General features: G+C 46.6%; 13 protein-coding genes across 13 annotated transcripts; 6 read left to right on the top strand and 7 right to left on the bottom strand.

Moving 5' to 3' along the window:
* Positions 1-55: 55 nt before the first annotated feature.
* KL928_002026 (uncharacterized protein) lies at positions 56-3,925 on the top strand (the record flags this gene model as incomplete). The annotated part of the gene is made up of 1 exon (XM_043202457.1): positions 56-3,925. The coding sequence occupies one exon, from the start codon at positions 56-58 to the stop codon at positions 3,923-3,925; it is 3,870 nt and encodes a 1,289-aa protein (XP_043060231.1).
* A 109-nt stretch (positions 3,926-4,034) lies between these two features.
* KL928_002027 (uncharacterized protein) lies at positions 4,035-5,168 on the top strand (the record flags this gene model as incomplete). Its single annotated transcript, XM_043202458.1, has 1 exon — positions 4,035-5,168. The coding sequence occupies one exon, from the start codon at positions 4,035-4,037 to the stop codon at positions 5,166-5,168; it is 1,134 nt and encodes a 377-aa protein (XP_043060232.1).
* Positions 5,169-5,205: 37 nt separating this feature from the next.
* On the bottom strand, positions 5,206-8,241 carry KL928_002028 (uncharacterized protein; the record flags this gene model as incomplete). The annotated part of the gene is made up of 1 exon (XM_043202459.1): positions 5,206-8,241. The coding sequence occupies one exon, from the start codon at positions 8,239-8,241 to the stop codon at positions 5,206-5,208; it is 3,036 nt and encodes a 1,011-aa protein (XP_043060233.1).
* A 239-nt stretch (positions 8,242-8,480) lies between these two features.
* On the bottom strand, positions 8,481-10,727 carry KL928_002029 (uncharacterized protein; the record flags this gene model as incomplete). Its single annotated transcript, XM_043202460.1, has 1 exon — positions 8,481-10,727. One exon carries the CDS (start codon positions 10,725-10,727, stop codon positions 8,481-8,483), a length of 2,247 nt encoding a protein of 748 aa, XP_043060234.1.
* A 72-nt stretch (positions 10,728-10,799) lies between these two features.
* KL928_002030 (uncharacterized protein) lies at positions 10,800-11,891 on the top strand (the record flags this gene model as incomplete). Its single annotated transcript, XM_043202462.1, has 1 exon — positions 10,800-11,891. The coding sequence occupies one exon, from the start codon at positions 10,800-10,802 to the stop codon at positions 11,889-11,891; it is 1,092 nt and encodes a 363-aa protein (XP_043060235.1).
* Positions 11,892-12,010: 119 nt separating this feature from the next.
* KL928_002031 (uncharacterized protein) lies at positions 12,011-14,794 on the bottom strand (the record flags this gene model as incomplete). The annotated part of the gene is made up of 1 exon (XM_043202463.1): positions 12,011-14,794. One exon carries the CDS (start codon positions 14,792-14,794, stop codon positions 12,011-12,013), a length of 2,784 nt encoding a protein of 927 aa, XP_043060236.1.
* A 282-nt stretch (positions 14,795-15,076) lies between these two features.
* Positions 15,077-16,783, top strand: KL928_002032 (uncharacterized protein; the record flags this gene model as incomplete). Its single annotated transcript, XM_043202464.1, has 1 exon — positions 15,077-16,783. One exon carries the CDS (start codon positions 15,077-15,079, stop codon positions 16,781-16,783), a length of 1,707 nt encoding a protein of 568 aa, XP_043060237.1.
* Positions 16,784-16,809: 26 nt separating this feature from the next.
* Positions 16,810-17,478, bottom strand: KL928_002033 (uncharacterized protein; the record flags this gene model as incomplete). Its single annotated transcript, XM_043202465.1, has 1 exon — positions 16,810-17,478. The coding sequence occupies one exon, from the start codon at positions 17,476-17,478 to the stop codon at positions 16,810-16,812; it is 669 nt and encodes a 222-aa protein (XP_043060238.1).
* A 96-nt stretch (positions 17,479-17,574) lies between these two features.
* Positions 17,575-19,278, bottom strand: KL928_002034 (uncharacterized protein; the record flags this gene model as incomplete). The annotated part of the gene is made up of 1 exon (XM_043202466.1): positions 17,575-19,278. One exon carries the CDS (start codon positions 19,276-19,278, stop codon positions 17,575-17,577), a length of 1,704 nt encoding a protein of 567 aa, XP_043060239.1.
* Positions 19,279-19,402: 124 nt separating this feature from the next.
* Positions 19,403-22,108, bottom strand: KL928_002035 (uncharacterized protein; the record flags this gene model as incomplete). Its single annotated transcript, XM_043202467.1, has 1 exon — positions 19,403-22,108. The coding sequence occupies one exon, from the start codon at positions 22,106-22,108 to the stop codon at positions 19,403-19,405; it is 2,706 nt and encodes a 901-aa protein (XP_043060240.1).
* Positions 22,109-22,253: 145 nt separating this feature from the next.
* On the top strand, positions 22,254-22,607 carry KL928_002036 (uncharacterized protein; the record flags this gene model as incomplete). The annotated part of the gene is made up of 1 exon (XM_043202468.1): positions 22,254-22,607. One exon carries the CDS (start codon positions 22,254-22,256, stop codon positions 22,605-22,607), a length of 354 nt encoding a protein of 117 aa, XP_043060241.1.
* An 8-nt stretch (positions 22,608-22,615) lies between these two features.
* KL928_002037 (uncharacterized protein) lies at positions 22,616-23,530 on the bottom strand (the record flags this gene model as incomplete). The annotated part of the gene is made up of 1 exon (XM_043202469.1): positions 22,616-23,530. The coding sequence occupies one exon, from the start codon at positions 23,528-23,530 to the stop codon at positions 22,616-22,618; it is 915 nt and encodes a 304-aa protein (XP_043060242.1).
* A 39-nt stretch (positions 23,531-23,569) lies between these two features.
* Positions 23,570-24,421, top strand: KL928_002038 (uncharacterized protein; the record flags this gene model as incomplete). Its single annotated transcript, XM_043202470.1, has 1 exon — positions 23,570-24,421. One exon carries the CDS (start codon positions 23,570-23,572, stop codon positions 24,419-24,421), a length of 852 nt encoding a protein of 283 aa, XP_043060243.1.
* Positions 24,422-24,447: the final 26 nt, after the last annotated feature.

Below are 24,447 nucleotides of genomic sequence, written 5' to 3' on the forward strand. Positions count from 1 at the left end.
GCGAAGTTGATGGGTCACTAAAACACATCGCCGCTGGAATCTGAGATTGGTCACAATGCAATCGAGCCCGTGCCTGTTACAGACCTGGGAGCGACTTATATCTGCCCGATACACGGCATGGCTCCAGTTTCTGCAATCCAAGCACCGCAGAATTTTGCAGCATTTGCTGGAGCATCCGACCGCCTTTATTCTCTGGCCGACCACCATCCTTTTTGTACTGAGCTATCCCACGCTCTACTCGCTGTATGCGTCCACATCAAGCGTCTTTCCAACATCTCTTAGCGACACCAGCTACGTTAAGACGGTTGATATTCACCTCGCTGACAGCCCGCTGGCCGAGCCTGACTTCTTCATGAAAAGTGTGTGGATCCAGCCGAACCTAAACTGCGAAAACCGCACTCTGTCTGGCGCGATGGAAGCCGTGGCGAGGAGGAAGTCTCACGGAGCTCTGAATAAAGAATTTTTGCTGGATGTCTTACATTTACAGCAAGAATTAATACACGGCTTAGAGACAGGAGACGATTCGCTGGGAGATGGATCCATATACATACACTCGCCTCTCGAATACTGGCATAATAACGAAACGTTGCTGCGCAGCGACACAAATGTGCTTAAAACCATTCATCTCATGGAGTCTCAGAAAGCCAATTGGAGGGTCCCTCTGTCGCGATTTCGACTGCTTTCAGGAATTAGCAAGGTGGATGGAATAGTCAAGAGTGCCGAATCGCTGCAGCTCTGCATCATTTATCCGACCCAGGCCTCACGCCATTTTGAGCAAATTTGGGAGGAAAATTTGCAGACGGCCAAATCAAACAACAAGTTCCACGTCTTTGAGGCAGAGGACCCTGGAAAAACCAGCTTTAAGCTCACCTACAAAAAATGTAATTTCCTGGAGAGTGCTCTGGTAGCGGCTGCTCCCGTGCTTGTGGCTGTCTATGCCATAATATCTCTAACCAACGTTCACTCCATCAAGTCGAGAACTGGCCTATTTTGTGCCTACGCTGTCCAGATCACTTTTTCCATATTCTCCAGCGCAACTTTGTCAACGTATTTTTACAGGACTCTTGACCTTTCTCAACTCCCGCTCTTGATCACTCTGTCAATCGTGCTACTGGTGAGCATAGAAAATACCTTTCGACTAGTGGTGGCAACGTCGCGGACATCCGACGAAATGTCTGTGAGCACTCGTATTTGCAAGGCGGCGCTTTCAAGTCATCCGCTGTCCACGACGATCGTCCTAGCAGACATCGCCTTGCTGGTTTTGGCGTTGCCATTTCTGAGCGAGCTCGCCAGAAAGCATGTGCTTTTCACTTCGCTGACCCTCGTGTTCGACCATCTGTTGCACGTCAGCTATTTCACGACAATTGTGGGAATAGATATACGCCGACTTGAGCTGCAAGATCTTTTGCAAAGGTCGAATAAGCACGACGATTCTCAGGATCAGGAGATGCAAATGAGGCCGCTTGGTTCTGGCTCTATCTTTTCTTCGGCTTTGCTCAGTCCACAAAACAACAGAGACCGCGGGGTGTCATTCTGGACGACTGCACGGCAGTACCTCTTCAAGGTGAAACTTCCGCTATTCAAGTCCTTTCGTTCAAGTGTTGCCATTGTGCTGGTTGTATTTTTACTAATATCCAAATGGACCTGTGGCGTAAACTGCCACATTCCCCAGACTTTCGCGTCTATGCAGTCGATGTTTGCAAACGCTTCAGTGATGGCTCTTCAAAGCATGTCTTTGGATTTTTTCCCCGATAAAAAAGTGCTGGCAGCCGAGCTGCTTCAGCTATACTCGAAATTTGCGAATTCACAGAAAGACCAGTTTATCGTTTCTATTTTGGATCCCACAGTGGTTCTTGCGAAAGATGCTGTGCAGCCTTTCGCGGAGCCGCTGCTTGTTGGCTCCAACCAGGAAACGGTCTTCAATTTTGACATGCTCTACATTCTGGAGTTTTTGAGCTGTTTGACGTTTGTGATGTCCAGTGCGCCTTTAATTCTCAAATATTTCCTGGCCAAAGATGGCATCAACGTTTCTTCAGGGTTGGGAGGAACGCTGGAAACCGCGCCGGAAAACCAGCACACCGCTTTCAACTCCAAAGAACTGGTCAACGGCCATTTCCTGGACGTTGTGCGCATATCCACCTCTTCCTGTCCGTTCATAGTTTCTGTGGGGATGGACCACAAGATTCTCGTCTGGTCGCCAATGACGGTTCCTCTTCCTCCTCCTACACAGCTGCCTCTCAGTGGAACTCTGTTGCCTGTCACCAATGTGGTGATGTCAAACACAGGCTCTCTAATCACTGTGTTCAGTAAATCCGGGGCGGTGAAATGCTGGTCGCGGTTTACCATGTCGTGGATATGGACGTGTCAGGTCGATGAGCTGATAAATGACACTCCGTTGGAGTCTTTTTTCAGAGCTCGAACGAGTCCTCAGCTATCACGCTCTAAAGTCAAGACCGTGACTCGGAAATCAAAGCTTTCCAAACAGGTACGCTTGGATGACAGCTCGTCGTCCGAAGATAGTCCTGCGCCGTCTGTGCATCCGATAGTTCGCGGAAGGACGTCTTTAAATCGGGCTTTTCTTGGTCATGGACGGTCGCCGTCTGTCGACTCGACGTTCGACCGGGGAAAGCATTGCGGTCCCAATGTGAACAAAAATGAAGAGTTTGTGATGGTGCTGAGGAACGGCGATATGGTGACTGTTAACTGTGCAGACGGGTCAATGACAAGGACGAATTTGACCCAGCACAAGCTAATATGCTGCAAAAAAATAGTTACACCCAGAGTCAACGACAGAGTCGTGGGGGTGCTGGACGACGGGTCTTTGGTGGTTGCCACAGCGATCAACAACAAGTGGAAGGTGAGGTCTGTAAAGGTGCAGACAGAAAGCTACAATTCTGGCAAGCGACTAATTACACCAGCGATGATCTCCAGAACCTCGTCGATGAACCAGAAATCTCTCGAGTCGTTGCAAAAGCTGCGTGCGAACGTGGCCCTTGGGTCGCAGTCTGCGATTGAGGTGGAGCAGCTCCCCGACACTCCGGAAAGAGATTATTCCGGCGCGGTGATAGAGCCTGTTCCGTTTGTTGGAATGTTTGTGAGAGCATGTGATCTGACGGCGGAGCTGATCGACGTGAACTCGGGCACTATGCTAAAATCGGTCAACATCGGCCAGTTCAAACCCAACACTTTTAAAGTGTTTCACGCAGAGCCGTCTCATTGCCGGTTCTGTGGATGTGCTTCCGTGAGCTCCTTTTCCATAGCATACACAGAGCTGGAAACTGATACACTCATCGTGCACACTTTCTCCATCGACAACAAGGCCAAAAACAGCATTTGCATGAGAGTCGAGAGAGACCCCCGCGAGACGCGGTGTCTTGGTTTTGCGTCGGTGACAGAGCACCAGCACTGGCTGAGCAACGTGGAAGGCTGGTGTCCAACAGACCTCAATTTTCTGATTGGAGTGCGCAAAAAAACGAACCCTGAGGACGATACAAGAGACGTTTTTGGCTACAGCTCGAGCAAACGGCTCATAGAGGGCGAACGGCTGCGGAGTCGCAAGAGCAAGCGTGCTGCTGCTGAAATGAAACTACATGATATTTGGGAAGGATGGACCATGACCGCTACGGGAGAGGTGAAATACTACGAGATTCCGAGCGGCGCCAGTTCAGGGCTTCTGATCAGACGCATAGGCCCTGTTCAGAAATTTGGGCACAAATCGATCGTCGTCTCGTTTGGCAACATTATGAAGATCTTGTACCTGGGAAACGACAATTTGATCGATAACGGAGAAACAGAAGGTGAACTGGCTGTTCCTTCTGTACAGCCTCCCAACGCGTTAGGATTCATCAACAGAAGACGCAGAATGAAGCTGACGAAGTACGAATTGACACACTCGACAAATTTCAGCGACGTTGACGAGGAGTGAAAGATGGGTGCGTCTATTGGCGACGATCGGCGACGAATTATTTTATACATGTATATATATACTTTATATCAAAAAAATACATTTCCGAAAACAAAACACTTTAGGAACGATGCCTCCGCACCGAAAAAGGGGCAGACCGCCAAACGCATTCTACGAGCAGCGGGGACTCACGCCTCCGTCCCGCCAGTCGCATAACAAAGAACAGCCCCCTCCGCCTCCTCGCGAACCGCAGCCCCCCGTCAACATATTCTCGCATCCTATATACAGTCTGCCTATTCCTCCGCCCAATTCTGTGGAATCGCAGCTTCTGAACGACGAAGTGGACGTTTTCTCGTTCAGACAGTCTGCGGCATTCAAGTTCAAGCTAAGTAACGAGCTGTTGGAAAACGTGGTGAGCAAGTTTGTGCCGTTTACCAGAATCGTTCCTCCCTCCTCGTTTCCCGTGTGTCTCGTAAACGGCAAACCCGTCGACGCCGAGAACGCGCCTTCTGAGGAGGAGATCAAGCAGAGCCTCGAAAAGCCAACGGCTGCCGACAGCCATTGTGGAGATTTGCGAGTCATGAAATTGAAGCAAGAGCATCAGAGGAAACTTATTGAACAACTAGAGTCCGAAACGATCGATGAGAATATTGACGACAAGTTTGCTTACGAGACGGAGAAAATTGGTTTGTTATCTGATACCTTCCAGGAATACGACGTGACAAAGCTGGACCATTTCATATCCATGGTGGATAGTATAACGGACGACCTCAAGGCCAAATTCAGCATTAGTATACAGGATGACGAATTGTTCAAAAAACGTCAGCTAAACTTTGAGCAGCGCAAGTGCACCTTGGAGGAATACCATCAGGCAAGAGAGCTCATACTCAGGCGCAGAAAAGAGGCAGAGGATCGCAAGCTTCGGCTAGAACAAGAACTTGCGGAAAAGAAGAGACAGGAAGAGGAACTCATGCAGAAACAGCGTCAGGAGGAAGAGCAGCGCCGAGCGCAAGAAGCTCAGAACAGACGCACGGAGGAGATCTCTGCGATGTCCGTTCCAAATGCGACTCCGGCACAGCAGGAAATGCTGGGAGAAGCTCATTTCGACGATCCGTTCAGTGCAAGTGCCCAGAACGGCAATTTCGAGTTTGACAATAACTTATTGTACGCGGGTTCGGATGATCTGATTATTGGCGACGATGGCGCATTTGGAGCACTTGACGACCAGGTGTTCCTCGACAACCTCCACGGAAACTTGGAATGAGTGTATTGTAGTCTATAAAATTAATTGAACAATGATTTTAGGTACCAAAGACCTGGTTCCAGCGTTTTATGACCCTGCCAGTTGCGAAACCCACAGTAACTAATGACAGTATAACGTTCATCGTGATTAATATGATACCGTTGAGCATGAAGCGTGGAGCAAATATTTTCCATACCATCAGGTGTCGTCTGAAGTGGTTTGTCATGATTAGCGTGGATAATGTCAAGCATGTCTGATATATAAGCAAAGTTGATGAGTTTTCGACGATCTTTGAGATCAGCGAAATTGCCTTGCTCGTTGGGGGGATTTTCCACAGACACATAAGAGCCACACATAAACAGACGACTATAAATGGTCCTAGAGTGTCCATCAAAATACAAAGATGCGTGAACGGGAACACGATTGACTCAGTGACAATGAAACCAGTGTCCCAGTGGATAGCTTGCAGCGTTGCTTGGTGTCCCGTGGTGAAGAAATGCAAATATGCCAACAGGCCCATTGCGACGACGGAGATGAGATTGGTACGGATGTTAAGGATGTCGATCAGCTCCAAAAGCGTCAAAATCTGGTTGACCAATAGCGCGAGCGAGACGATTCCCAGCGGCTTGTTGACTAGCAACACTGCACACAGAACATTGATCACGAACAAAAAGTAGGCGGATCCGTAAACGTTACCGTATCCAATGATGTTTGCGGTCTTCAATACTTGCTGGTTGTCTGTATCCGACTTCAAATCAATTTTGATACAGAGGGGGCCCAAAAACCACCCAAAGTTGCTAGCAATCAGGGAAATTCCCATCACAATGCGTGCGATCGTCAGCCTTGTTGCCTTGAAGGCCTCAAACGGAATCTTAAATTGAGCGTTGAAATAGTCGCTGTTTTCAATATATTCCAAGGTCCACATCAAACCGGTCAACATCATCATGCTCTTCAGACCAGTGGAAATCCAGAGCGGAGCAGCACCATGAAATGAGTGTGTGATATCAAAGAATTTCTCAATCATCTTTGGAAGCAACATGGCAGAAACGTAAATGAGACCAACAGACCACCAAGTCACTTCAAAATTGCTTAGACACTTAGAACCCTGCTCTTCGCGACAGAACCTAATACTTGAAGTCATTCTGGTGAGTAAAATGAACACAACCGAATGGTATGCTCCAAGAAGCTGCTTATAGGAATCTTTATGCTTGAAGGACTTGAAAAATGCACAGAAACCAAACGAGGTGAGCCAGAATGCGACAATCTTGTCCTCCCAAATGACAAACGAGTTTGAAGTGAAGATCAGCGAGTGCATCAGAACCACAGACAATGCTAAATATGTCCAGCCGTTCTGTATGAGATTTTCTCTGACTTGTGCTAAAAGCCATGGGACCGAGTACCGATCAATGATCGGAGCCAGAATCCCATTAATAATTCCAAGCGAGATTCCTAATAAACAGGACCACAAGATATTAAGGTTTTCAGGTTTGAATATTGTGGTGAAGGAAATGACCAGCAATGAGTGAACTAGGGTCATCGCTGCCGATGTTGCGATAAACTGTGGATTGAGCTGCGTGATAACCACCAAGGGAACTAACTTCGCATAAATGATCAAGAGGAGGAGAGAAACGGTGACAAGCACAATACCAATGGCAATGGAGACATTGTCAAAGGTCGCCCACAATGACTTACATTTCTCCAAGGAAAGAGATTGGTACTCATAGCATTGCTCGTTGAATTTGATAAAGTCTAGTTGATCCTTCTTTCCTTGTTGTAAACTGTCCCAATGTTCCGAAAGCTCCTCAAATTTCAAATTGACAACTGTGTCCGAGGAAAGCTGATCTGAGTGTTGTCTGTATCTGTGAATTTGTTGGCAAGTTAGAAAATTGACCTTGGCTAGCTGATGCTGGTCCTTCCCATCTGGCCCAATAAAAGCCTCCTCTATTGGTGATCCTAGGTTGTTGTATGGAATAGGAAGACCCATCAGCAGCGATATAGTGGGAACCAGGTCAATTTGATTAACGGATCTGTAATTGTTACCCAGGTCGGTGACATTGTAGTATTCCTGAGCCAATCGACCAAAGTTTTTGCGCTTCGAGTACATGAACAGAGCTGCTTCCAGCTCATCCTTGGACTCGCCTCCATGATTTCCTGTATAGTCCATTCCGTGGTCCCCAAACACAACGAGAAGCGTGTCATCATCTAGCGAACTTATGACTTGGTCTACTAGACTGTTCATCTGGTTCAATTTCTGCTTCATAGCGTAATGTCTAGGACCATAGCGATGTCCGCAATGGTCAACTCCCAAGAGATGGCCAATAAGAACGTCCCACTCGTGGCTCTTGTCGTGCATCATTGGGAAGAGATGTTCAATCACACCATCATCGACAGTGTGAAGATCCCAAACGTTCAGGGATGGATATGGATATGTCAAATTAGAGTGCAGAAAGGGTGAGAAAAGAGCGGTCCAGGTGTCGTCTCCAACGAAAGCGACATTTTTGCCGTGATTGTGAAGCTGAGACACCCAGTTATCCTCATCAATAGTGTCTCCGTCGAAGTTGGACCCTGCATCCACAAACGTTGGCAGAGAGCCAGTGGTCAGTCCCTTCAGTCGTTGCAGAGTGGTCGTCGGAGGATCTGCAATGAACTTGAGCAGCAAGGAGTTGCGCGGATGCTTCACAAATTGATCGTACAGGATTGGGAAATTGTTATGATAGTACGGGTCGGCATTCTCTCCTTCCACAGGTATCACAAAATCAAATCGTAAGGCGTCGATCAAAAGAACAACCGTTTTCTTGAAGGGTGAAAATCGTTCGCAGCTTTCGCTCTCCTGTTGCTCAAGACACGTCGCCTGATTCTGCAGCACCTGTCTGGATAACAGGAACCCTTTGGTGAAAAACGCAATGCCGATGATCTGTAGAATCGCGAAAAGTACCATCACTTTGACGTATTGTCCATGCGACGTCTTGATCTTGCGATTTCGGTATTCGTGTCGCTCATCCATATATCGAAGATATTGCTGCTGTTGATCCATTTGGTTATTGGGAACAAAAGGGAACTCTTCCTGTTCTTCCGGGCTATCTATTTTGTCCATCTTGGAACGTAGTGATCTGTATATTATGTGATGAATACTATTCTTCGTTATACAACGCGCCAGTCTAACAGTGATATCGCGATTCGAAGTTATGTCCTTTGTTTGAATCTATGAGGACATTATACCAGTCTCCACAAACGCTTCGTCTATCGTTCAATCAACAAAACAAATAAATACACACGCACGCACAATTTTTTAGAGCCTAAAAAAGTCGATCGTCGCGTCTATTAAATTATACATCACCAATGTCTTACAGTTGTGACATGCTTGTCTAGAGCGACAAGCAGTTTCCGCACATCCTGACGACTTATGTTCTCCTTCACCATCAAGAGCTCCAGCGACGTCTTTCCGTTCATGTACTTCAGCAGCTTGTAGAACAGATTGATCACCTCTAGCGGCTGGCCCTCCACGCACTTGGCTATCCAGCGGCGTTCTTGAGCAGTGGCACTCTGCGGGTCGAGAAGAATAGTGTCCTCCTCTTCTTCTTCCTCAAAATACACAGTTCCTGGCAATATAGATTGCGACTCGAGATTGAGATCAGATCCTGCTGATCCCGAGAGAGAGTACGGCAACGATGACTGCTCTCTCTTTTTGGTGGTGTTATCCGTTGAAGCCACCTTGCTGTCCTCTTCATCCTCGGAGGATGGGTCATCGCCGTCGTGCTTGTTCTTTTTGTTTTTTCGTTCCATCTCCAGCTCTTCCTCGACCTTTATTTTCACCTCTTTGGTAATACGCAAATAGAGGAACGTTTGCAGCTGGGTGATGTAGCCGTGTCTTAGCAACCAAGCAACAGCATCCAGGTACAAGTCTCTGTGGTCCTTACTTGGGATGATGGTGTTGATTGGTCTTGGTTTCGAGGACGAGGAGGAAATCAGCGAGAGAAAATTGGCCAACGGGGGCAGATTTGGAAAATGCTGTTTGAACAACACTGAATCTTTGTGAACATTAGACAGCGGTGCCAGCGGAGATACAATGTAAACGTTTCTAGGACTCAATGGCAAGACGGCCTTGGCTCTTCTCCAATACACCAGATGGTTGGCAAACAGCTTGACCTCTGCGATATCCAGACCGCTGAGGGTCGCCAATCTGGACAAGCTTTCGCTTGGCTTGATCATGCGAATGAAGTTAGCAATCAAAGAGTGTCTTTCGGCTTGGATGTCCCTGATGACCGATTCTGGATCATCAAGCATGATCAGGGCGTAGTGGATCATGGTATCGTCATCGGTTTGCGCACTGCTGTGCAGATCTAGCCCCAATGAATTGAAGGGCGACGTAGACGATAGGGTGGATCCAGGCAATAGCTGTGTATGGCGTGGCGGCAGAGAGCTAAATTCTGTGCGAATGGGGATTTGGAACGACCGCATTTTGTTGTTAATCTCAATGTTGATAATTTCCGAGTTCGAGACTGCCGTGAACGTCTGTGCCATCATTCGTGCCAGGGACGACTTTTCGGTAATCTTCTTCCATTGCTCGTTTAAAGAAAGCGATGAAAACTCTTCCCTGAGATCGAGGATCAGCTTTGACTGGTTCCACACGTAATTGGACTTTTGCTGCTCGTATCTCAGCAAAAGAGCCATCCGACTCACAATGTAGTGGAACATCTCGTCGATCCGGTGATTATACTCAATCACCGGCGGGTTCATGACAAATACCAGATGGAACATGTACATCGGACAATCATTTTTCGTCAGTTTCTCTCCATGGTCAGACTCGTTTTCCTCGCCAGACGACTCTGAGCTTGAAGACACCTTCTTCTTGCGGCTTGTTTTCTTCCTGCGCGATTTTGCATGGTTGGAAACTCTCCAGTTTCCGTCTTCGTTAACATGAATTGGAAGCCCCAAAAAAGCCATATCCTCCACAGATACCTCAAAGCGCGAGTTGCAGAGCTGTTTTGGAGGTGTCACAAGCTCGCTAACAAAGTCAACATCAAACCCAAAGAGCTTGTCGACTTTGCAAGCGGCAGTTTCCTGGTCCGAGACGCCTCCGTTCACAAGTGAGGTACTGGGGCTTCTGTTGCTCCCCGACGTGTCTGTTTGGCCGACTTGTTCCCCCATGATGATGTTTTTCATTAAATTGCGACGTTTGTGCTCCTTGTCTTTGCGCTTGCGGTCCTGCTCGTCCAATATCCCCAGCAAACCCTTGCCTCCCGAATTCGTCGAGGTGCCCAGCATGTTGACACCACTGCCATTGCTCTCTGCGCCTACACTGCCACGGCTGCTGCCCCCAGCAGAAATGCTGTAGTCATCGTCGCCGTTGTGAATGCTGTACAGGTTCATGTCTAGCAGCTCGTCGTCTATTTCGTCATTTGACGAGCTGGAATAGTCGTCGTCTTCTGTGTTGAGCACTTGGTTTCCGAGCGGCGTCGGGCGATAACCGTACTCATTGGGCTGGGGCGGATAGTGAAACACCAATTGGTTCCCGTCGTGCGTGGAAACTGACAGCAGTATTCCAAGAAGGCAGGGATTCGGAAGAAACAAGGAGCTCATGAATATTCCGAAAAAAAAGCTGAATTTATTTAATTAATTATTTTGATTTTCTGGGGATCGACCGGCTGATCAATGCCTTATAATTCCTCCATGTCTTTGGCCGCCTATAACACGACGCATATGGACTGCGCCAAGTGTAAGGTCAAACGGCGCGTGTATATTACAGACGAAGACCCAGCCACACTGACGAAATATAAGACGTGCGATGCGTGCCGACGGAAAAACAAGGTCTACAAAAAGAACCAGAAGCTTAAAATGCTCCACAAGCTGAATGCTATGGACCAGCTGCAGCGTGAGTCGGTCATGGGGCCGACTATCCAGGTGGAACAAGATTTGGGCCATGTCAAACCTGTAAAACTTCGTCCCTCTTTCACATCGTTTCTGGAGAGAGTGTCGCACAACAAGCAAAGGGACGTCATCTCCATCAAATATAGCTGCGAGGTTCCAGAGTTCATTATCCAGAGATACGATTCTAGCATGATTATAAGCAATCGACCCGACTATGCCAGTGTTGACAGTGTGGAGCAAAAAGTGACAAATTATAGAGAAGAAGTGAAAAAGAAGCTGAAGTTGCATTATCTGAGTCGGCTTTTTGATATTCTGGAAAGCCAGGGATACACGTTCAAGACGAGGTCGACCAACTGGAAAAATAACAAGTTCTACGCGCAGATGCTATGCCACGAGGACGTTGGAAATAAACGTAGAGATTTCTCGCTCTTGGTTGACGATGCTGACGTGCCCGAAAATTCACAGGAGCAAGACATAAACGAGTCGCATGACAACGACAACGCCAAGTACGATGTCGCGCAGCCAAGAAACGTCCTGCTGTACCCCTGTCAGTCACGCCTGAATTATTCGTTCGATTCTACCAGTGGGCTTCTATCTCTGGAGTATAGCCACCTGGATCACGATGGACTACCGCCCACCAACCCTCAGGATCCAAAATCTATTGCCCATCCGCCAAACTCGGCAATAAACCTCGCTTCGCAATGGGTCAAACAGCTGCAATCGACACCAAACGGAGAGCAGACCGATAATGCCTCTCGAATGAAACTACTAATGAATCCAGAACAGGACGGCTCCGACGCCAGTTCACAAAAAAACGGATCCGCTCTTGCCAACGCCTTGAATTATTTGCATCGCAACATCTCCAACAAGGAGTAATCTCTTGAGATGAAATTCAGGGTATAATTGAAGCTTTATATACGAAATCAACGTCATATTCAATTCGTGGTTGAGGTTTTGCATTATAAAAGAACGTCCATGCGAGTGGATCTGTGCACTCAGTAAGTATTGCTCATTGGCGTAAAATTGAAATCAGGTGCGCTGAATGGACCGATTGTGTTGACTGTCTGTTGGAAACGAGAGCCCCCGTTCTGATGCTGTGCTTCCGAAGACGGAACACGCTTCGTGGATGGCGGATGCATCGGCTGCTGAAACGATGCTCCTTTGCTAACGTAGACAGAAGAAAATGCGGTATTGTCGAGTCCTTGCTGGGACGGCTTTTTTGAGTTCAGGTTTTCTTTCTCGACCTTCTGCTCAGGGGTGATAATTTCAAACTCACAAGTTTTGAAACTCTGCGAAATGATCTCCATCTTCTGGTTTCTTAGGAAAATCTTGACGTTCTCAAGCATCTGGCTAAACTTGTCTGTCTTACCAACCTCTAGCTGTATCTCATCGTTCAGTTTGTCCTTTGGTAGCCATTCGACACCAAAAGCATCGGGATAAAAATTCAGGATAATCGAGTCAGTGGTTTTGCTGCTCTTGAACAACAGCTCAACATTGTACAGAAGCTTCAGGGGAACCACAACAGTGTTCAAAAATTCGAGCTGAAGCAAATTTGTATGCTGATTCAGCATCCTTTTGGTGTTGCTCACTGTATCCATAAGCTCTTTGAATATTCCAGATTTGAGCAATTTGAGCTCATATTCATATGGAAGCAGCTTGATCAGCTCCGAGCAGCAGGTTTTGGAATTGTTATCGATTCCGTATATTTCCAAACTCACAGTGTCTTGGTTGGCCTCTTCATGATCCAGCTTCGGGTATTTAATGAAGGTGTTGGTCGTTTTTTCCAGCTCCGTGACAAAATTGCTTGGCTTGACTCGATTTGTGTTCAAGTTGCAGTTGAGCTGAGACGATGTCAATAGCCTCCATTGTGGTCTGTTTAGTTTGACAATAGAACAGGAGTAGTTGACATTCATCACCTTTTCAACAAGCTTCTCTAACTCCATCTTGGCCAGAGGAATCTGTGACCTGTTTTTCGCCGGACACTTGATAATCACGTTTTTCTTTCGGATAAAAGATTGAGGGAAGTTGGAGGAATGCGGGCTGGCAGATTCAGACTTCTCGCTTAGCTCGAAAGAGTTGGAGAATTTGATGAACACATTGAACTTTCTCATAATCGTTTGAACAGTCTGGCCTCCAACACCGATGATCTGTCTGTGGAATGACTCTGGGACGTTAAAAATCATAATGGATGGAAGCTCGTCTTCAAACATACCTAGGCCAAGTACGGAATCCATCAAATCAGCGCACGTTATCTCCACAATGAAGTTGAAGTCTGTGAACGGAAGAAGCTTGATTGTCACCGATGACATATTCATGATCTTGATGATCTTTCCGTTTTTCTTGCCAGCAATGAAGTCTTTCTCCTTATTGGAAAGTTCTATTTGGTATGTGGTCGTGCTTTTAACGAGGTCAGCTTCCAAGTAAGGAGCAAACTGAGCTAGAGGGTTGGCAGCTTGCTTGAGCCCGTCAGAGCGCCCAACGACCTGAAAGACATAATCGTCATTGAGTTTGGCCAAGGACACAATGGAGTTCGTGATAAAAGATAGCGAATCGTTGAAACTCAGCAGCTTGCTCACATCTGCGGTGGTTGAAGTTGTCATCTTGAATTCGTACTTGGCACTGTAAAAGCTGGAAATGAGACTCATGAACTTATCAATTGCGTTATCCACATCCTCAATAGAATTAGCCTGGAAACTAATGATATCGCCCGTTCCTTCTGGGTATGAGAAGCCAAGAGACGGGATGGAGATGAAACAGCCAGTCTCGAACATAATATTCTTCAAAAAGTCCGGATCCTCCATGAACAGGATCATGCTTTCTCTCTTGATTGGCATGACAGAGAGCTGTTTGATGAACGGTGTTTTGTTGATCTTCTGAATTATGTCCGACAACATGTATTTGGCTAACAGCACCAATGATTTCAGTCCTGTGACGTATATGGTTGGCTTTTGAGATTCCGTATCCAGCGAATTACTAAAGTAGAGTTCTGGGGTCAAATTTGGCAGGTAGATGTGGCAGTGAGTTCTTTTGACAATGTTTTTGAAATTGGAGAACTCAGTTCCACCAATCAATGGCAGCAGTGACAAGGATTCGATCTCTATGTAATCGCAATGAGACAGAGGATTCAAGTTGTCGATAAACAGTCTCACCTTGTTTTCAGCTACAGTTGAACAATCCTGGCTGCCCAAAATCACTATGTCAAATTTGGAGGAGCTCTCTTTGGAAGGAGCAATATAGATGGAGCATTTGTTATAGAGCGAGACCTCATCAAGAAACAGTGTCAGCTCTTCTTTGATTTTCCCGATTGATGTGAAACAGTAGCTATTTTTCGCGAAGTCAATAGTGATTCTGCGTTTGGCGATCTCGAAATAGTGTCGAAAAATCTGCAACCTGATCTCATTCATTTCTCTTTGGGAAGCGTAGCTGCCGATGATCGAGATCGTGAGTTTCCTCTCCGAGCCTCTGAACTCGTTCAAAATAGTCATTATTCCCGAGGCGGCGTATCTCTCATTCGCGTGGTTGACGACAGTTCTCAAGCTCTCGAGGTTATCGCAAATGATGGTGCCCGCTGGCAGGTTTTGCAAGAAAGGGAAGGACGAAACAGCGTCCGTCTCTATAAGCCTCCAATCTGAAGAAACAAGGGACTCGTGCAGTACATTTGCTGGCTTGATGAAGTGGGTATAATTGAAGGGAATGGTGACTATGAGTCTGTCGTTGTCCACAGCCTGAGCTGTTTGAAGCGGTTGATGTTGGAAGGCCAAGTCTGAGTATAGCGTCATTTAATTGCCAAGCTGAAGCTGAAATATAAAACCATAAAACGAAGGAAGAACAAGCGATAAGCAAATTTAGTGGGCAGGGAGTAGAATATTGCAAATAAGACTAAATCAAACTAAGCGGAAAGTTATTGATGTTTTGCCCAATTCGGCATATTAACAACATCAGGTATTTGGCGGTGCGAAAACGTCAAACGATATATTTCCGACGCGACGATCTTGTGCACAATTATTTTCCAAGCAAATTTACTAATTTATTATCCCGGTAATACTTGATGATTCCTTAAAATGGAGAGACCCAGATACTCAAGAAAACTCTCATCTAACTCTGTGCATCGTAGACGATCAACCTCGAGAAAGGCAAGACGCAGGCGATCGTCTTCGTCTCATTCTGGGGTGCGACCTCTTTCTGCGGATTTCTCATTCGCTGACGACTCCAATCTCGACCCAGAATTCTACGAGAGTAAAGCCACACTTGACAATACTCTTCCTCTTGACTATTTCAAACAGGACGTTCTTGCTGTGATACAAAACCTCCGAATACCCAAATGGCGCAAGATCCCTCTCACCGGCGCTTCTCTTCAAAATCTCGAGCTACAACGTATAAGCGGTGCGCTGACAAATTGTGTCTATAAGGTGACCTATAAGAACCTGTATCCGCTTCTTCTAAGACTCTATGGTGCCAATGTCGACAACATTATTGACAGAAAGAGCGAGCTCTTGACTTTGCAACGGCTTTCCCAAAGAAATATAGGCCCTAAGCTCCTGGGCTGTTTTTCCAATGGCAGGTTCGAGGAATTCTTGAACAATTCCATCACCCTCAACAAGGAGCAAATCAGAGAACCGAAAGTGAGCCGGATGATTGCCAGAAGAATGAAAGAGCTGCATTATGGCGTTCCCTTGGAATCTGACGAGAAACTCCAGGGCCCCAAAGTGTGGAATTTAATCAGCAAGTGGGCCCATTTAGTGGACGAGATGGAATCTAGTGCCACCCAAGATGACCAAATAAAGGTTTTCATGTGCACTTGGGCACACTTCAAGCAAATTGTCGCCAGATACCAAGAGTGGCTTTATCACCAATACGGCGGACGAATGAATGTTGATGAGAAGCTGAAATTCTGCCACAACGACACTCAGTATGGCAATCTGCTATTCTACAATAAATACAACCAGCCATCCTTCGATGAGGACGACTCGGACGTTGAGTCTATGGCGCTAGACGAGACACTGGCTCAAAAAACGTCGTCTCTATCGCTTTCTACAGAAGACACAACGCTCCCGCTGGTTACAGACCTAGACTATAAGGATGACAAAAAGCTTGTTGTTATTGATTTCGAGTACGCCGGACCAAATTTGCCCGCATACGACATCACCAACCATTTTTGTGAATGGATGGCAAACTACCACGCAATCGATAGCTACAAGCTCAGAGTTCACAGATATCCAACCCGAGAAGAAAGAATAAACTTTCTGAACACCTACATTAATTATGTTCCCGGATCCTCAACCCCTAATCTTGTCCCACAACCGGGTCGATCGAGATCTTCTGGCACACCCGCATTTTTGACGCAACGGTCGTCTTCAGTTGTGAACCTGAAGGAAAGTGAACTTCCAGCTCGTGTGGTCGAACTTTACAATGAGACGATTATCTGGAGGGCCACGAACTCGATATTCTGGGCCCTTTGGGGAGTCATCACCAAGGGCTCTATTTCTGGCGAAAAGCCAGCTCATTTGAAGGCAACGTACGAGACCGGTCCAAATGGTGAAGTTTACCGCGTCACCATTGAAGACGACATCGATTTGGACGACGAAGCGGCAGTTGAGGAAATTGGTGACGATAACGACGATAATTTCGACTATCTTCACTACTCATTGGAAAAAGTCGGAATGGTTATGGGGGACCTTATCCAACTTGGACTGGTTGCCAAGGAGGAATTGGACCCAAGATTTCACTCGCAAATCAAATACTTGGATGCGGAAATCCTGCATATTTGAAGCGTATATAGATATTATACATGTGATTAGTCGAAGAATTCGTCGTCTTGAGTGGTTTGTTTCTGTTCGGCGGCGGTCTCTGGCCGTTCGGATCCCCAATCAATGGTTTCCTTATTGATAATTTTGATTCCGTCTTCCAAAGAGATCTCTAATTTTCCGGAGTCCAGGAGCTCACCAAATTTCTTGCGATACTCAGTCCTTTTGGCCTCCGTTTTTTGGATTCCTTTGATAGCTTTTTCAGACAGCCCTGATGTGTCTGTGTTTGCAGGGTACAATGCAATGTATTTTTCCGTCTTCGGGAAATTCAGAACGTAGGCCAGATCGACTTCGCAATGTCTGACCACCTTCTTTTGCTTTTTGATCTCTTTCTTGATAGCTTTAGGGTCGCCATCTTTGGCTTCCAATTCCTTTAGCTCTTTGAGCGCTTTTTTGTACCTACGGACTGCTTTTTTGCGCTCAAAAAAGCGAACCTTATGGTATCTCTGTGCAAGCTTTTTAGCTTTGAGATTGGCTTGCACAGTAGCGAGTTCTGATTTCAGTGCTTCCAAAGCTCTTTCATTCTCAATTCGCACATTAGAGGCTAAGTTATCTCGTTTGAGAAGTCTCGTGATGTCTCTGATTTTCTTTTTGATCTTGGAGCTACCTTGACCAATCACGCCCGAAATGTCCACACCTGACGACTGTGCTTTAGCCATTCAATATAATTTTTCCTACTGCAAAAAAAAAAATTAGAAAAATAAAATAGAAAAATTTAGATCCCAAGCCGCACAGCCAAAATGTTTATTACAGCACTATGAACTGGAAGCAGACTGTTCAAGCTCAGTGAGTCTTGCCGACTTCCTGAGCTTGACTTTTCCATCTTCAATATTAACCTCAAAGCCAGCCTGCTCCAAAATTGCCTCGTTTTTCGGATCGATGGCAGTTCCCTTGGCTTCCAATTTCGCAACAAATTCCTGGTTGCGCGGGTTGTCTAGTAGTAAGTACTTGATGCACAAAATAGCTCGCTCTTTGATGAAAGGTTCATGGGCGTCCAAATTGCAGTTATTGAGTATCAGTTCCAAACCATGGATGTTGCGCATTAATTCCTGGTTTTCGAAATTCTGATACACGAGCGCGGTGATGATCTCCACAATAATCAGCTTGACCTGGGGAAAGTGTTTCGTATGAGGCGGTGCCTGATCGTCTTTGAGTCTTTTCTTAAACGTGTTTCGTTCCACCACCTTGAAGAAAGCTACCAAAACGGATAGAAAGTGGTAGTGGTTGAGCATTTGGCGCACCTCGTCGTATTGCGTGAGGCTCGAAAGACTGTCGAGCACTGATATGATTTGTGAGTGAAGACGGCTCAATCTCGCCTTCTCCTTGTCATCTAGTTCTTTTTTGTCAAGAAGCTCACCAGCCTCGCGGGCCGCAAATTTGAAATAGTCCATAAGCCAAGCCACGATATTCACTAGCTTGAGCTTGTCCCAGCCGTTCTCTTTGCTGGTTAGTATAATCTGAAAAGTTCGGAGTAAGTCCACAATCGTTTGTTCGTCGGTTCCAGACTTGGCCGCCTTTATAAGGAAAGGTCCCAGTCCTTCGTGAGAGACCATGTTCACATACATGCTGAGAGAGACGATCTCCAGCTGTTCGAGCTGCTCCTCGGTAAACTTCTCATTGTGGCGCACAAACGGCAAAAGTCTCGAAAGGCAGGTCCCCACGAGATTTACAATGGCTAGCGGATGCTCATGGAATATTTTCGAAAGCAGCCCGTCATCGCTGAACAAGTTTCTGAAATAGACAAACACACAGAGCAACAAGTCAGTTTCGACAATATTCAGTCGGGCAAATACGTCCCAGTAATTCGGCAGTGCTGCTAGAAAGTCCACAAGCGCGTCAGCATTGTAGTCTGGCGTCACGTTTTTCTTGAGCTCTGTGCTGATTTTGGTGATGTTGCTGAGATACTCAAAACAAGCAACCATAGCATTGTAGTAGACGTCGACAAACTCCGGAAAGCCGCTCTCTTCGAGCTCTTTGATCATGTCCAGAAACGTCAAACATAGTGGTATGATGTTGTGGCTGTGATTGACATAGAGAGACTGTATCAGTAATTCCCCCGAAATGTCCTTATTCCTGAGCCCAATGCGGGAGTAGAAGTCTGCGCGCTCGTCATCGCTGTACAGAAGAAGGCTCCGGAGCCCGACAATCAGGTTCCTGGCAAGAAGAATCACACCCCTGATAAGCCTTGTGCGATAACAGATCAGCGGTGTTCTTGTGGTTTGCGGGTCCTTGCTGGTGTTTTCCATGTATACTTGTATGGCCTCGTTTATCTTAGTCCAGATCGAAAGCGAGTTGGACAGCATTTGTCGTTCTGTGGCATCGTTGGAGGTCAGGACCAGCAAGAATGATAACTTGGATAAGCATTCCTTAATTTGGGGCTCTAACTCGGGGAGTGGTTTCGGAGATCTCTGTAATTCAATGAGCTCCGACAAGACGGCAAGACTCCCTTGTCGGGTCATGTTGGCTATCGATGGTTATGGGGCTGTATATCACCGGGCTCTGAAACGAAGAAAAAAACGGAAATTCTAGCAAGCTAGAAAAAAAAGCATTCGCGGAGAAATTCTATCAATTATAATGCCGAAATTATATATCCTCATCATCTGAGCCATCGAATCGCAGGGTCAGTTCTTTTTGCTGTCCAGGGCCGAACCAACCGTCGTCTTCTGAGTCATGCATCTCCTCCTGGTCAGACTCCGAATCAGACGCGCGTTCTGCAGCTCCGCCGTCTTCGAGTCCATCGATCTGCATAGCGGGCTGTTTCTTGTTTGAACCAAGGTAAAAATAGAATTGCTCGGATCTGACGCCGGCCTTGACAACGTCCTTGGCCACTCTGTTCAGGAACCTTTGAACCAAACGCATCGAGCTAGTAAATTGGTGTCTGTTTTTTGTGATGTATTTTCCATGCACGCGTAAAATAGTAGCAATCCATATCAGATTGAACTCAATGTGCTGGCTCTCCATGAGGATCGAGCCAATGAACGAGATTAGCTTCTCCACATACACCAGGGGCAGATCTCGCACAACGAGCGGAATGTCGCTGACCTTGATGGCTTCGTAGACCTTGTGAATTAGATACGTCTCGTTCAGCCTGAATGCCATCACCAGAGCTGTCATATATTCCCTATCCTTCAACACAGCCAGCGTAGCCTCGGGAGTCACGTCGACGTCCAAGTCAAACGGATCAAACACTAGACTTTCGTCCACGCTGTAGATCAAAAGACCCTCGGTGGAGGCACAGGCAAACGCATTGGCCGTTGGAGAAAATTGCACACTGGTGACCCGGATCTCAGGCCGCGTGGCTCTTGCCGACGGATCTCCTCTATTGGACCCCGGCAACGAGAAATCGGTCCGTCTTCTTTCCTCCAAATCAGACAGTTCTCCGTCGTCGTCGATGAGCTCAAGTGGACCACCGTCAGTCATGTTCTTTGAGTTCAAAAACTGCAACGTTCCGTTCAACTGCATATTCTGCGAGACTGTGAACCGCTTAAGAAGCACCTCGTTGGGAAGATCATAGAGACAGATCGAGTTGTTGTTTCCGGCAGCCACCATAGACAATCCGTCAAAACTGTAGGCAATAGTGGAGAAATATTTGCCTCTTGCCGAGTTGGCAGCAACAAACCGATCTTCCACGTAACGGCCCGCTATTATGTGATTCTTTCCGTCTATCTGTCTCACCTGCTTTCCCTGCTGCACATCCCAGAACGTGATTTGTCCGTCAAGCGTCGAGGCAGCAACTTCTTTGGAATCAGGTCGCATGGCCAGCGACAGACATTCGTGGAGCACGTCAAAAGGCTCACTGGTTTGTGTTCTGCTGAATATGTCCCAAATCCTGATCGTTTTGTCCCACGAGGCACTTGCAAGCAATGGAGACCCTTCGCTGCCAAAGCTCAGACACGACACGGGGCCTTCGTGGCCAGCCAGTTGATCAAGTAATTGTGCTGTCTGCACAGACCAGACCTGGATGCTGAACTCGTCAAGCGAGCCAGCACAAACGATTTCTCCGCTCGGATCAACAGCAAGACAGCTGTATTGCATTCTGGTGGTGGACGTGAACACGCGGAAATTCCTGTATCTAATCAGGTCCCATGCTCTGACTGTACCGTCCAAAGACGACGAAAACATCACCTGGCCCTTTTTCGCAAAAACAACCTGCGTCACAGCAGAAGTGTGCTCCTCGAAGGTGGCCAGACAGAAACCGGAAACGACGTCCCAGATCTTGATTTTTCCGTCGTCCGATGCAGTCACAATTCGGCTGCCATCTGGCGAGTACGCAAGGCAGTTCATTGCGTCAAAATGTCCCTGCTGTTTGAGAATATACGACTCTGACTGCCATTCGTACACGAGCAGCTGTCCGAGCTTCTTGGACCCGAAAGCGACCCATTCGCCCGTCGAGTTGATCGCAACAGTGTTGACGGCATTGAATCCCATCGACAGCTGTTGGAGCATGGTGAAACTAGGCAGATCGTATAAGCGGAACTCTCCGTTGGAAAAGCCAACAATGAGCAGGTTGGATGGAGCATGGAACGTGGCACATTTGACGTTGTGGTCGGAAAAAAAGAAGTGTTTCGAGATGATTCTCCAGCTCATGTGTTTTTGATCGTCAGCCATCTCCTCCTCACCAGGTCTTTCTGTGTACTCCCATCTGAACAGAGCTCCGTCTTTCGATATAGTGTATATTATCTCCTGGTCCTTGTCGAAAAATGCCTTCATAACGTAGTCTCTGTGTCCCGCCAAAGTCATCTTAACGTCCCTGTCCTCGCTGTGTAACGAGAATATCCTGCTTGTGAGATCCTTACTGGTTGACAAAATGTATCTGGAATCGCCAGACCAAGAAATGGACGTGATGTCTGAGTAGTGTCCTGCATACACTCTATGACGAACAAAGGGCGCAAACTGACGATCCTCAGCAACATCTGGAGTTTTCCAGACCTGGACGAATCTGCCGGCTGCCAGAGCGAAATGGGTACCACTAGGTGAAAACTGCAGATCGCGGACTCTCTCTTTGAAATTGAAGTGATGCAAAACTGTGCGGGCCTTGAAATTCACAAGAATGGCTCTTCCATCAACATCAACAGAAAGCAGTAGCGTTCCTTGCTTATTAAGGGCAATACAGGCGATGTTCTTGCGATGTTCGTAGTCTAGAGTGAAAGATTTATTATTCACCAGATCAAACACAGAAACTCGATTTCCCACAGGAGAGAGCAGCAAGGTGCCTTCCTCGTTGTAGATGATGTTTCCTTGCCGATAGACAGTTCCCAGCAAGTTTGAGAATCTGAAATCAGACTTCATGATGAATAGCTATAGCAGATTATTGGCCCTAAAATTTTTTTGTGTGCACTGCCAGCCTTAAAAAAAAATCTGAAAAATAATCCGAAAATATTATCTAAATACATCCAGCATGTCTTTGTCTGCGCGGGTGAAGAACATGAAGTTCATGCGAATGGCCGACGACACAGAGGTCAAGCAGGAAGAAGTACAGACCACTCAAAAACTCACAGATATGAGCGAGTGGAAGTTGCCAGTTGCAGACATTATCCGTCAGAGAAGTAAAGCGCGCAGAAATAAAATACGCAGAGTCGGTTATACACAAGTCTATCAAATGGTGGATCTCGTAAGAGTGTCTGGAAGACGCAACAATGCCCCAGAGCCAGAAGAGACCCAAGCTGAGCCGAAGGAGCCGAAGACAGAGCCTAAAGTAGGACTCACAGCATTGCGAGCTAATAGCAGCTTTGTGAAACGTAAAGAGCTGGACGATGACGACTTCCCAATCAAAAAAAGGAAGAACTAGAAGCCGGTCTATTTCTTCTTTTTCTTCTTCTTTTTGGCGTCCGCTATCTCAAACCCGCCTTTCACTATCGCATCTCTGGCACACGCATTAATATGTTTGAATCTATCTGGGCCAATATGGACACCTCCAAACCATCTTGAGACGACAACCATTACATTCCAGACGTCCATGATGGATAGAAGGTGCAAAAGCCGCCCACCTGCTGCTGTTTCTCCGTCGTCATCGCAGTCCTGATACTGTGCTCCGGTTTCTGAGTCTTTGATTCTCCAGGCCGTCATATTATGGTTCGCTTTGGCCACCTTACGGTCTTGCTTCAGAAGCTCCAGGTACTCAAACGCTTCGTCCACGGAGTGCACCGAACGAGCGAAACCAACAAAAGTTGATTTCCTATCGCTAATAGCCTCGGAAATAGACCAATTGGCCAGAGGCTCTATCGTCTTTGGCGGTCTTTGTTGCTCCCTTTTGGCCCTGGCTCGTTCCTTCGCCTCGTTGTATGTATAGTCAGCAACGTAAGCTTCGTCATTGCTTTCGGATCCGTCCTCCGGTTCGGGATCACGCTCAAAAGTAGATATTTCCACATTGGCGTCGACATCCTGCTGCTCTTCGTCTTCCCCGGAATATAGGATCGCATCACACTCCGTAAAAAAGTCAAAGATACAAACAACCCCAGGTTTGAAGATAGAGTCGAGCACTTCCTGCAAAAGCTGAGCTACATGCTTTTCGTCAAATCCCCGTTTGTCACATTTGACATTTAGAATCTGAGGTATTTCTTCTGGATAGTTCTCTGGGAATTTGATGCGAATGCTAATGTATTCGTACTTAGGTATTCGGAAACGATATACCTGCTCGCTTATGAAATCATAGCATCCGGGAAAAATGGCGTCCAAAGCGTCGAGTTCGTCCTTCAGCTCCTGAGAAATCATGAGATCGGATAAATTAAATAAAAAAATTAATTCTAGAGCATGAGTGTAGAAGAATTGAAGAACCAGGGGAATGAGGCATTCAAGGCTGGAAATTACCAAGAGTCCGTCAGGATATATAACAATGCCATCCTGCTGGACCCAGAAAACGCCGTGCTCTACTCTAACAAGGCAATGGCTTATATCAAATTAAAAGACTGGCACGGCACTTTGGCTACTTGTAATCAGGCACTCTCTTCCACCAAACCCGACGACAAGACCAAGATCAAGCTTTTGTGGAGAAGGTCAATAGCACTGCAAGAACTAGACATGCTCTCAGAAGCCAAAGACTCTTTACAAAAAGCTCTTCAGCTTGATCCAAGTAATCAAACACTGAAGCAGGATTTTGAAAGCCTGGAAATTAAAATCAAGGAGCTAGATGCAGAATTAATAGAGATTCCAATACAAATCGCAGACACGCTTCCCCCAAAGTACCTACCAAAAAAGAAAGCATTCAAATTGGAAGACTCTGATATCCCGCCAGTGCCGAAACCGGAACGGTTTCCTCGCTCTCCTACTGCATTATTCCTTTCTGAGCTTTCAAAAAAACCGTCCAGCGAGAAGGAACAATATTATGCATACGTGCTTCAGATGGACAGCTCGGTCTATGCGGGCTTGTTTGAGACATCAGGACTGGACTCAAGTTTCCTGGAGTTTTACGTGGAAGCTGCAACGAATTACCTCGCATCACCAGACACTCGATTCCTAGACAATATCATTACACATCTAAAGGCCTTTGTAAAAACGCCCAGGTTCTCAATTGCGTCAATGTTCATTTCTACACCACAGGTCGACAAGCTGTTTGACATGCTCAAGGCAAAAACGTCTCAAGATTTAAGATCAATTTGGACCTAGACTAAAATAAACAGAAATATAGTATG

Source organism: Ogataea angusta, assembly GCF_019207475.1.
Source record: "Ogataea angusta isolate 61-244 chromosome Unknown 61-244_NODE_4_length_877678_cov_91.023368, whole genome shotgun sequence".
NCBI classification, from domain to species: domain Eukaryota; kingdom Fungi; phylum Ascomycota; class Pichiomycetes; order Pichiales; family Pichiaceae; genus Ogataea; species Ogataea angusta.